Source organism: Trypanosoma grayi (assembly GCF_000691245.1).
Source record: "Trypanosoma grayi strain ANR4 Tgr_551_V1, whole genome shotgun sequence".
NCBI lineage: Eukaryota > Euglenozoa > Kinetoplastea > Trypanosomatida > Trypanosomatidae > Trypanosoma > Trypanosoma grayi.
The window spans coordinates 1-11651 of NW_008826170.1; the positions used below are offsets into that span (position 1 = coordinate 1).

General features: G+C 50.3%; 5 protein-coding genes across 5 annotated transcripts; all 5 read left to right on the forward strand.

The window, feature by feature from the left end:
- Nucleotides 1-288: 288 nt before the first annotated feature.
- Nucleotides 289-660, forward strand: DQ04_05511000 (hypothetical protein; the record flags this gene model as incomplete). The annotated part of the gene is made up of 1 exon (XM_009314225.1): nucleotides 289-660. The coding sequence occupies one exon, from the start codon at nucleotides 289-291 to the stop codon at nucleotides 658-660; it is 372 nt and encodes a 123-aa protein (XP_009312500.1).
- Nucleotides 661-974: 314 nt separating this feature from the next.
- Nucleotides 975-2576, forward strand: DQ04_05511010 (hypothetical protein; the record flags this gene model as incomplete). Its single annotated transcript, XM_009314226.1, has 1 exon — nucleotides 975-2576. The coding sequence occupies one exon, from the start codon at nucleotides 975-977 to the stop codon at nucleotides 2574-2576; it is 1602 nt and encodes a 533-aa protein (XP_009312501.1).
- A 906-nt stretch (nucleotides 2577-3482) lies between these two features.
- DQ04_05511020 (putative regulator of nonsense transcripts 1, putative,nonsense mRNA reducing factor 1) lies at nucleotides 3483-6023 on the forward strand (the record flags this gene model as incomplete). Its single annotated transcript, XM_009314227.1, has 1 exon — nucleotides 3483-6023. One exon carries the CDS (start codon nucleotides 3483-3485, stop codon nucleotides 6021-6023), a length of 2541 nt encoding a protein of 846 aa, XP_009312502.1.
- An 862-nt stretch (nucleotides 6024-6885) lies between these two features.
- On the forward strand, nucleotides 6886-8352 carry DQ04_05511030 (hypothetical protein; the record flags this gene model as incomplete). Its single annotated transcript, XM_009314228.1, has 1 exon — nucleotides 6886-8352. The coding sequence occupies one exon, from the start codon at nucleotides 6886-6888 to the stop codon at nucleotides 8350-8352; it is 1467 nt and encodes a 488-aa protein (XP_009312503.1).
- A 1903-nt stretch (nucleotides 8353-10255) lies between these two features.
- Nucleotides 10256-11359, forward strand: DQ04_05511040 (hypothetical protein; the record flags this gene model as incomplete). The annotated part of the gene is made up of 1 exon (XM_009314229.1): nucleotides 10256-11359. The coding sequence occupies one exon, from the start codon at nucleotides 10256-10258 to the stop codon at nucleotides 11357-11359; it is 1104 nt and encodes a 367-aa protein (XP_009312504.1).
- Nucleotides 11360-11651: the final 292 nt, after the last annotated feature.

The following is an 11651-nucleotide window of genomic DNA, read 5'->3' on the forward strand; positions in this document are numbered from 1 at the left end:
AGCGCCGGCAGGGCGGCGGGGGAATAGGCCCACTCGGGGCTGCCCGGATGCCGCGCGGGAACAGCCACGGGCGTTGTGGCTCCGGATTTGGGAGGGGAGTGTGATGTGTAGTGAGTTGTTTTGGTGGTGGGTGTTGCACGTTTAATTTTTCTGTGTCTTTGTTTTGTGGCTTTGTTTAAAATGTTTTTTGACGGCTGCTTGACGGTGTTCTTGCTTTCAAACATTGTGCAAGAATCATGTACCTTTTGTTATTTCTTTTTGAGGGGTGTTTAGGTGTTCGAAGACAAAATGTCGTTCTCAACAAGGCTCAAGATGGCCTGGGGCTCTACGGTATCGTACTTTGAAAGCTTTGCTGACAAGAAGAAGGAGATGATGGTTACCTATGATGTCGTAAAGGGCAGTGGTCGCACTGGAAGATCCGCTCGATCTACGGGAGGGATACCCCAGCAGCCTCTATATGATATGGATGCGAGTTCCGAATATCAAGAAGAAGAATATGCTTCTGAGATTCCCTACGAAGATGTCGGTAATCCTGAAGGTTTTTACGATGAAGGAGAATTTCCCATGGGTCCTCCCATGGGCCCTCCTATGGGATACCCTCCTATGGGATACCCTCCTATGGGGTACCCTCCACCGATGGAACCAGGCTACCTACCTTAGTATTGGTGTAGCATGGCTTTTTTCGCACTTTTTTTTGTTCTGAACCTTTTTTTTTCTAGACAGTAGTAATCTGTGTATTCCTTTCTTTTTCTTTTGGATTAATATGTCGTTGTGTGTGCATATGATGAGTTTTATATATTGGGTTTTTCTATCATTGTGAACTATTTGGTGTCCCATTTTTTTTCTATTATGTTTTTTTTTTGTATCATTAAGGGTGAGATCACCTGATTGGCTATCTTTAGAAATATGTTATTGTTTTCATGTTTTCCTTTTTTTGTTATTTTCTTTTTTTTCGGGGGATGGGGGATACAGAAATGATTATGTCTTTAAGACGCGTTCTGGGGTGTGGCATTTTAGAGAAGAGCCTGTTCATAGGTGCTGATGTCACGTCAGGTACGCTTTTTCTACAGCAACGCATTAAATCGCAGGAAGCAAGGGTGTATCATGATGTAGACCTTCTAGAAGAAACGGTCAAATCCCGTGAGGGGGTCTCCTATGATGACTCAGCCGCGAGCCCCTCTACTCTTTTGCGGAAGATAAAACATGAAAGGGAACTTGCAGCTGAAAAAATAGGCCTTGATAAGGTTCCGCAGCCTCCCCTACGTCGTTCAGGGAAGAATATTGTAATGGAAGAAAATACAAACTCGGGAGCCAACTCCACCGGTTCCCAGCATAAACCAAATGACTCGGTGGGTGGCTCAGCGACACTTCCTCCAAGGAATCACTTTCTGCAAAAGCTTTCAGAGATGGAAAAGTCCTCGGGATTCAGTGGTACGTGTCGTAAAGCTACCTCCCGCGCACATGAAGGTGGGGTTGAAGAAAAAGTCTTGGAGGAACGAAAGCGAATGCTGGTTTTTCGAGATGTTGGGATGGATTTAGACAAGCCTATTCTGTCACGGGATGTGTTTCTTGTGCTTAAGTACTTTCGGTATGGCATTGAGTTTGCCGTGGATAATGAGTTAGAGCGTATGTTGCGTTACTTTAACGAGCATGCCTTGAATGAACTCAAAATCATTCAAAACAGTAAACTCATGCGTGGCCCTGCGTCCCTCAGCCGAAAGAAGATTAATGCTGGTCATGGTGTCTTGCCCTTTCAGGTAACGCCGTCCTTCCCATCGTTTCAGGCAGCCAATATGCGTCAATTCTGCCGTTATACAAAAGAAACCGAACAAAAGGCAAATGATATTCTGAAATCGACTTCTTTTTGTACGTCGTTTCACCGGAAAAATGGAGATGCTATGTCAAGAACAGACTCAATTACGCCCTTCTTCTGCGAAAGCAACAGCACACAAATGACGATGTTTTCCCCTTCGATGTTTCGGCGGCCAGCAGTCATCATTTATTCCCAGTTAGGACAAAAGCTTGGGGCCCAAGCCGATTTGGAATGGCGACACCTGGCCTATACGACGCTCTATCCTTCTTTATTGCAATACCTCCCAGAGACCGATATTAAAGGAGAGGGCCATGTCCTTTCGCCGTCCGGGCAGCATAGAGGAGGACTCCGTCATCGTTCTGGAGGAACCTTTCAGGGTGTGAAGGGGCATGCCATGCCGATTGATATTATTTCATTACGTAGTATGGACGTGTACAAGTACCGTTGGGTGCACAAGCTCTATGTACGCCGCTTTGCGCAGTCACTATTTCCTTCTGTGGCATCCTCAGATTGTGCAACTAGTGATTCTCAAGTTAATGGGGTTTTAACGGCTTCATCCACATTTGTTGGATGTAAGTTACTTCAACCGTTTTATCCTGTGTTAGGTCTGCGTAACTATCTTTCCCCCCATGTGATGCTTGTAGACCATGAAGGAAGAATTCGGTGGCTTAGTGCAGGTTGTCCTGATGATTACGAGAGAGAGCATTTTCCTGCATTACTAAAGCAACTTGCAGATGAGTACTTTGAAGCCCGGAGTCGGTAGATGGCCTCTGAATATTGGTCCTTTTCGTGTGTGTTGCGTTCAAATGTTATGTTTGTTGGTGCACAGCGAAGTCAAGGACTCTAATGAATTCTGATGCCGAAAGTCGGAGGGCAGGTTGATACTTCTGATTATTGTCATTACGATCTCTTCACAAACCAAAAAAAAAGATAAATAAATTCCAGGTTCTCTTTGTGGGAAAGAACAAGGAGGAAAAACCCCTCTGTTTTTCTTCCTAAACTCAATCGAATTTCAAAAGAATCTTTCTTTCTGTTTGTTGATCCTTCTTAGAAGATGCTTGAAAGTTGGGGCGTTTTGACTCTAGTAGATTCGTGTCAGTTTGCCTTGGATGAATATTATCGGTTTCTGCTTATGAATGAGTTCCTGTGGTAGTCCACGTCTCAACTCTTGGCTGGTTAATGCTCAAGGGGCACAAAGTACTACTGGAGAGGGAAGACGGCTTTTTGTGGCTTAGAAGGAGGTGGTGTTGCCGAGTATTCACATTATGCACATTTGTGCGTTATGCAGAGCCTTTAGAGGGCGGGGTAGGATGGCAAGGAGGCGTCGGCATCAAATGCATTAATTGGATCTGAAAAATCTTCAGAGGCGTGACGTAAATGTGGCTCTAAAACAATAAATGTGAGAAGGCTCATGCCTTTTAAAGAGGAGTGCATTGGCATCAGAAGTTTCCTAATTGTCATGTATGGGTTGGGTCAAAAGGTTTTTGTTATCGAAAAGTTAAAGCAAACGTGCCAGATCATCGGCGATCGGGCAACTTCTTGTACCAGGGAACTTGCATGGGATGTGGTACCTCTTTGGATGCTTTCATCCTTTGTGCGAGGTACGCTAAGTGTGAGCGCTCAACCACTGTTGCGTCTTTCCTTCCATTCACTTTTGGTAGTAAGACTAATGGAATCATATGTCTTTGAGGAGCATTCATCGACCAACGATCATCACACTGAAGTCGAAGGAAAGAATGAATTGTCAAACAAGGCAGTGACGATTATGTCAGAAGCCCCCCAAGCGAGCTGTTCTTATTGTGGCGAGGATGACCCGCGCTGTCTTGCTATGTGTAGTGCCTGTTCAAGGTGGTTTTGTAACGGTGCACATGGCACCAGTGGTTCACATATCATCCTGCATCTCGTTAAATTTAAGCATCGTGTGGTACAATTACATGCAGAAAATGAGCTTGGGGATTCGACTTTGGAGTGCTACGTATGTCGTTCACCCAACATCTTTTCGTTGGGATTTATGCCTTCCAAAGAGGATTCTGTTGTTGTATTGGTTTGTCGGGAGCCTTGTCTTCACTCCAAGACTTTGCGCGATTTAAATTGGGACTCCTCGACTTGGCTGCCATTGATTGAGGAACGTCGTTTGCTTCCGTGGATTTGTAAGGTACCAAATGTTCCTTGTAAAACACTCACATTGCATGATATTACGACACTTGAGTTAAGTTGGGAAAGTCAAGACAAACAGAGTCTGAGTGTCACTGAAAAGGCTCCTCAAGTGCCATTACGCTTTGAAAATGGTGAGGAATACTTGAATGTCTTCTCAACGCTGATCACTATGGACGCTCAGGCCTCAAAGGTGAGGAAAGACTCAGCCTTTGAGGATATTCCTTGCAAATTGCAGAAACAAGTTGGAAGACGATACTTCTTTCTGTTAAAACAGCTACCCCTTGCTGATGTGGGTGTGCATCGTGGTGACTATGCTTCAATTTCCATTAAAGGGGGTTCACGCTCTTTAAATGGTGTCCTCGTTGAGATTGGGAAGCCTCAACTTGGCGAAGACGAAGTTGTGTTTGAGGCGGATGACACACGGTTGGCGCAGGAGAAAAAGGCGTTGAATGAAATTCTGGCCGCATCCACAGTGGTTTTTCGCCTGGAATTCAGCTCCGTTGCGAATGTGAGGAAATGCAAAGCGTTGGAGGAGATGGTTAGGGGGCAGGCCCCGCTATCTGCGTATCTTTATTACACTATTCTTGGTCAGACGGAAGAAGCAAAAAAGCGGTTTTCTCTAGTGGATATGGAGCTTTCTGCAAAACGTTTACCCGACCTGAATTTCTCTCAAGAGAGTGCAGTGAGAACCGCGTTGAAAAATCCATTAACGTTAATTCAAGGCCCTCCAGGGACAGGCAAAACTTCAACCAGTGTTGCCATCGTGTATCAGATGCATCAGAAAATAAAATCTCAAATTCTTGTTTGCGCCCCGAGCAATGTTGCTGTAGATCACCTGTCCGAAAGGATACCTGCAACCGGCCTAAATGTGGTACGCGTACAGGCCCACTACCGTGAAGCAGTGCCCAACTCTGTTGAGCACATTGGGCTTGATAAACAGGTTGAGGATTACATTGAAGCAAGTAGGGGTAATCAACAGATGAAGCGCCTTCTCTCCTTACTGAAGGCAGGTGATAACCTGAGCGATGAAGAGTACAACCTGTACCAACAGTCTGTAAGTGACATTGAGCGTCTGATCCTCGATAGTGCAGATGTGATCTGCTGCACCTGTATTGCCGCAGGCGACAGACGGATGAGACACATGCGTTTCAAGCATGTTCTGATTGATGAAGCAACGCAAGGAAATGAGCCAGAGACTTTAATACCTCTCGTGCGTGGAGCGAAGCAAGTGTTTCTCGTCGGAGATCATTGTCAGTTACGCCCGGTGGTTGTTTCGCTACCCGCAGAAAAGGCTGGACTTCGTCGAAGTTTGTTTGAACGACTACTAACGATTGGTCACCGTGCGGTACGACTTGAGGTGCAGTATCGCATGCACCCATGTTTGTCCTTGTTCCCATCTAGCTACTTTTACGAGGGGACGTTGCAAAACGGTGTGACGGAAGAGCAGCGTGATGCATCGAAGGTATTCCCGTGGCCAGATCCCACACAGCCCCTATTCTTTTACAACACAACAGGAGCTGAGGAATTGGGAGCGAACGGCAGCTCATACCTTAACCGAGCTGAGGCTGCATTAACTGAACAAATTGTGACGAGGCTTATACGGGATGGTGGTGTTAATCCCAATGGCATCGGAGTCATCACCCCCTACTCCAGTCAGTGCCGGTACGTTAAGAATTACTTTACCAGGTGTGGGCCTCTGTCAGGTGATATTTACGAAGATGTTGAGGTGTCGTCCGTGGATGCCTTTCAAGGAAGGGAAAAGGAGTTTATCATTCTTTCGTGTGTTCGCAGCAATCACCGCCAGGGAATAGGGTTTGTAATGGACTGGCGGCGTCTCAACGTCTCTATAACCCGAGCAAGGCGTGGCATGATTATTCTGGGAAATGTGCAAGTTCTCTCGCGGTACGCGCCGTGGCACGCCCTCCTTGAGCATTTGATGGGGTTGTCGTTGATTGTGGATGGTCCTATTGGAGAGCTTGTAACATCCAAGGTAGTGCTGCAAAAACCGAGGACTCGAAACGTGTCCTCCAATCCTGAAGAAGCGCTCAACTAAAATGAGAGGGGGCGTGCACCGGTTATTTTGCTAAGCCTGTGTCGCTCATCTGCAGACTATGGAAATGAGGTACAGATAATCTCACTTTGTTGTGTCTCTGTGAGAACCCACCTGGGCGTGTGTTGTTGTCACAGCAGTGAGAGCTGTCGCAACCGTGAAACTCAAGAATAATAACCGTATCTCACATTTTCCTCCCATCCTTGTACCCAACTCCCCGCTTCACCGTCCAACTGTGTGATTTTGAGGGGAGGGTATTTTCAAACTGTCATGTTTGATGGAGGTGGTGAACGATACACCCCTCTTGGCCGTGCGTGACGGCGCGGGGGGGGGGGACAGACTGCACAACACAGAATAAGATTTGTGCAGGGGTCTGTCCAAAAAATGCTATCACAGGTAAAACCTGCTTATTTGCAACTTTTTGTGTTACGCAACCTCAACAGAAAGAGGAGGAGGAAAAAAAGGGTTAATGAAATCCATTTAGGGCTATGTTCACATTGCTCCAAATCACTCTTTGCGTCAGGCTGCGTTGGCGCCCGATCTGGGTGGGGTATGCCGCAGTACTCTGTCTCAGGTGGCTGCAAGTGAAAAAAAAAAATTGTGTGCGCACACTTTTGGTTTACCCCCTAGTATCGCGCACATATATGCGTCTGCTAGTGTGTGTGTGTTTTTTTTTTCCGGGGGCCTGGTATGAGGTAAACAACTGCTGCTAACGTCGACCTGTGTTGGCAAGGCTGCTTTTCACCTGCTCTCTGTTTGTATGCGCTCTTGGTTCTCTCTCCTTGGTCGCGTTAACGTTTGTGTATTGTTCTTCCGGTAGTGGTGGTGCTGATGTGAAAGAGGTTCATCTTTCCAAATCATACCAATGTCCGATATCGTGCACCACTTCTTCCGTGTTAAGGGTGGTGCCACTAAAACAACTGCATCGGCGGCACCGACTGTGCATGTTGCGGTGCAGGGGTGCTGCCACGGGGAGCTTGACAAAATCTACGCCGCCTGCGCGGCACACGAGGCGGCAACTGGAAAGCGCATCGGCTTTCTCATTTGCTGCGGCGACTTTCAGGCGGTCCGCGACGCACGCGACTTGAGGAGTATGGCGGTCCCAGAGAAGTACCGCGTGCTGGGGGATTTCGCGGCCTATTACCGTGGCGAGAAGCACGCGCCCTACCTGACGCTCTTCGTTGGCGGCAACCACGAGAACTCGGACTGGCTCGCTACAGAGAGCTACGGCGGTTTCCTGGCGCCCAACATCTACTACATGGGACACTCGGGGGTTGTGGTGGTCGACGGGTGCGTTACTGTTGCGGGCCTGAGCGGTATCTTTAAAGGAATTGACTACACGCGGCCGTACCCCGACCGCCCCTTCCACGCGACGGAGGCGGCAAAGCGCTCCGCCTACCACGTGCGGCGTATCGAAGTGGAGAAGCTCAAGGCTTTCTCACTGGGACTTGAATCTCTTCGACGACAGCAGCAGCAGCATGAGTCAACAGCAACATCCATCCCGGCGAAGCCTGGCGCGCCGCCATCGCGATCTGCTGCAGCATTTCCTCGCGTGAGTTTGTGTGTTTCACACGATTGGCCTGTGGGGATCACCAAGTACGGTGACGAAACACAGCTGTTGCGCTACAAACCCTACTTCGAGGATGACATTCGGCACAGTGCGTTAGGAAACCCACATACGATGCCGCTGCTTCGCGCTGCTAAGCCGCACTTCTGGCTTTCCGCGCACTTGCACTGCCAGTTTGAGGCCACTGTGCCGCATCATGACGTGGAAAAAGACGCTTCTGCTGCTGCTGCTGTTGCCCCTCGGGCAACGAAGTTTCTTGCGCTGGATAAGTGCGCTAAGGGGAAGGGATTTCTCGATTTTATTGACGTTGCCGTTGACGTTGGCACCCACACAATGGTAGATGGTGCGGACAAACACGCAACAGGACACAGCCGTGTCGTACACCACCCGCTGTGGCTGGAGGTGCTACGAGAGACGCATGACTGCCTTGCGGCGAACAACGGCCGATGGTCGGCGGCGTCGTGCGCGTTGCTGCAGCAGCACCCAGAGCAGTTGCAGTGTGCTGACACGTGGCTACCGGCCAGCAGCACTATGGCAGTTTTGGCGGCCTTGAAGGTGTCGCCTTCCCCGCTGCAGCGCCCGCCTCCTGGCGATGAGGCGCGTGGGAGTTGGGCCAGAGGCATTGCGAAGGATAGTGACGGAAGAAGTCGTACCACACCAGCAATACCAACAGCATCGAAGACGACAATAGCAGTCACCGCGTCTGGAAGGGAGGGCGAGTTAGACGAGTTGGCGTTGATGGAAGACACTGCTGGGTCCTCCTGATAGTAATAGAGCTGACATCGGAAGCGTTTAAAGGGGGAAAAAAAGGCCGAAGAAGGAGGAAAGGAAACTGCAGAGATGTGCAGTTGTGGTGCACTTCGGAATGTTGGTGGGCGTGGCGGCAGTAGGAGCAGCCGTGCCGTGGGATACGGGTAACGACGTTCACGTGTGTGATCTCCAGCCTCCCCGCCCAATTCCTTCCGGTGGCATTGTATTTCCCTCTTTGTGATTCACCATCATATTTCTATGTTCGTTTTCCTTTTCTTTTTTTCCTATTCTTTGGTTTCCTCCTCCGTGTACGATCTCGTAGTGCATTAGGCGCCCCCCGCACAACAAGAAGGGGAAAAAAAGGACAAGGATTAGGCTTGTGTCTTGTAGAAAGTCTATAGAGCCGAGTGAGAGAAACGGTGCGAGACTTCTCTTCACGGCAGGCAGCGTACACAGCACAGCACAAGCAGCCCAGCAAGCAACAGGGTCTCTTTGTTGTTGTTGCTGTTCTTTGTAGCAGTTTTTGTTCCTGTTTGTTGTCACACTCGTCAGCCGTCCCTTCAGCTCAGCTACTATTTCTCTCGCTCCCTCTCGCATTTCCCTGTTGAGCGTAGCGACCAGCGGGGTGGAGAGGCAGGCCGTAGCGAAGCAAGAAAGGAACTGCAAGTCGGGGTATAGGGAAAAGAGAAGAAGGGAAAAGGCAACTACCGCTTTCCCCTCCTCCTGCAACAGCAAAGAAAAAAAAAAAAAGGGGACAGAATTGAGAAGTCAGGTGGCCCCAGCAGCGTGAAGAGCGAAAGCAAGAAGAGGAAAGACAAAAAAAAAGGCAGTAACGAATAGTGGAGCAGTGGGTCAACAGGTGCGACAGCGTAGCCAATTCAGCACTTCAGACACCGGTGACAAGCAAGCAATACTTCGTTTGTATTCTGCTTATTCTCTTTCGCTGGTACCGTTTCTTCGCATCACTGGTATTCGTTTCTGTACTTATTTGACGGGGTTTTACGCACTCCTTTCTTTCTTTGTGGAGTCTTCCGTCGGTCGAGTACTTGCCAATACTCTTCAAGCACTTGTGCATTGACCCGAAATCGTTGACGTCATCAAGGCCGTGATTCCTCTTGCGGCTCTTTTTGATCGATTGTCTGTTCTTTTTTCCTTGTGCAATTCGGCTGTATCTATTTGGGCTCCCCCTTTTCGTGGTCTGTGTGTGTGTGTGTGTATTTGCGTGTCTGGTTTCTTCGTGGTTGTCGTCATCCGCTCCGTCGTTGGTCGTGAGTGCGGCATCCACACCCTTACTCCTTTCTTTTTGCGTGCGTGGCTGCGTGAAGACCTCGCACCATCGTTCGTCGCTGAGTCATACGCGCGCACACATACATACACACCAATACGGGAAGAGACATCGCCGTTCGCTTCGCTGACAGGTGTCTGTGACGTGCGAGAAAAGTGAGAAGGTGTGTGAGTGTGTGCAGCAGAAGCAGAAGCAGCTACACACATACACATCGGCGTGTTGTTTTGTGGTGTGAGTGTTGCGTGCCGTTGGATTGGTGTAGCCTGTGAGCGCATACCAGAGGGCGCAACAGCACCGTCACCGGTTGATCGGAAGCAAAGAAATAAGGAGGAAGAAGGAGGCAATAGGGATTGAAAAGTGCGAATACCCCAGCACAGCGAGAGGACCGGAGGTATAGAAGAACAAAAAGAGAAGTAAAACAGTTACCGCTTGCCGAGTCGTTGCTCTTATACACTTCGCAGGGTCCATTTTACACCAACGTCTACCATCGGCTACTCAACATCCCCTCCGGCAGAAGTACAACATACAGCGGCGCAGAGGGTCTTGAGAGTTGGCAAACGAAGCAATAAGCAGATTGAGCAGTAGCAAACAGAAGAGGAGAAAGGAATTCCACGCGGTATCGTTAACGAGGCGATGGACGGACAAGTAAACTCTCAGCCACACGGCAGTACGCGGCACACGCCTCCGTCGCAGCAGAACACCGCGGCGTTGTCATCGGCTGGCACGGCTGATAGCGTTTCAGAGGGGCTGGACGTGTTCGACCTGCAGCTGCGCAAAGACTGCGCCAATGTGCCTGGCTCATTCATGGGCGGCTTCAACGTGAACGCGACGGGCCCGTCCCCGTCGCCGACGGTGGCGTTCTCGGCGGCGATGTTCTCATCCGTCGCCACCGCGTCACAGGGGCTGGCGTCGACGATGAGCAACCCGCAGACGACGCGCTGCATGGTGCGTGACGTGGCACGGCTGATCTTGAGCTACATTTCAGCCCACGTGGAGCCGCAGCCGGAGAAGCTGAGCGACGAGTACGAGCGGCAGCTGATTCTGCAGTTCGTCGAAGAGCTGCAGCGCACCAGCGCGCCACCACCGGCAGGCGTAATGGGTAGCGGCGACGGTCGCTGGACGATTGACAAGGAGGTAGTGCTCTCGCTGAAGAACAGCAGGGGCGACGGGCTGCCACCGCCGGGCGCGGAGGTGGCGCGGCCGCATCACCCGTACGCTGTCTGCGGTGCCGCCGGCAGTAGCCCGCGCCTTATGACGCAGCAGCAGCAGCAACTCTGGCGTGGCACCCCGCCAATCATTGCGGGAGGCGGCGGCATGTACGGTGGTGTGGCAACTGTCAATGGAAACAGCGGCGGCAGCAACAATAACAGCAGCACCAACATCCCTGCTGCCGCTGGTGTCGGGGTCGGTGCTAGCAACGGCATTGCTCGTAGTTGTTTCGCCCCGATAGAGAACCTCAGCCCAGCGGGCGTAGGGACGAGCGCTGCCCAGTACGTCGGCCTCAGCGCGACGTCGCTAAGCAAACGCGTAGGTGGCGGCGACGTAATTCGCCCGCAGCCGCACCACCCGAGGAGCGGAGGCAGGGGTGTGGTGAGCCACCGTCACGCCATTCCCGGCACGAAGAAGGTGCTGCGCTCTGCCAGCTCCGCATTCTCCGAGTGCTCAGCGGGGGATACGGGCGAGGTGAGCAGCTCCATGTCTCGCACGACTGTTGGCAGAAGCACTGGGATCAAATAAGGAAGAAGAGAAAGGGGAAAAAAAAATAAAAAAAACAATGAAAGCGGAGACAATGATGCGCCATATAAACAAAGAAAGAGGGAAAACAGTGACAAGAGGAGAAACTGGATTCCCTCCCACAAACTCGCTCACTCATTCACTTACACACGGGAATATATACTACACATACCCAAGCAATTGGAATGGGAAACGCATACACGCATGCCGACAGTCAAGGAGTCTGAAGGCGACAGCAGCAGGGTAACCAAAACGATCCAGTTGTGCTTGTCCGATAGAGTAATCCGTGGTGCGC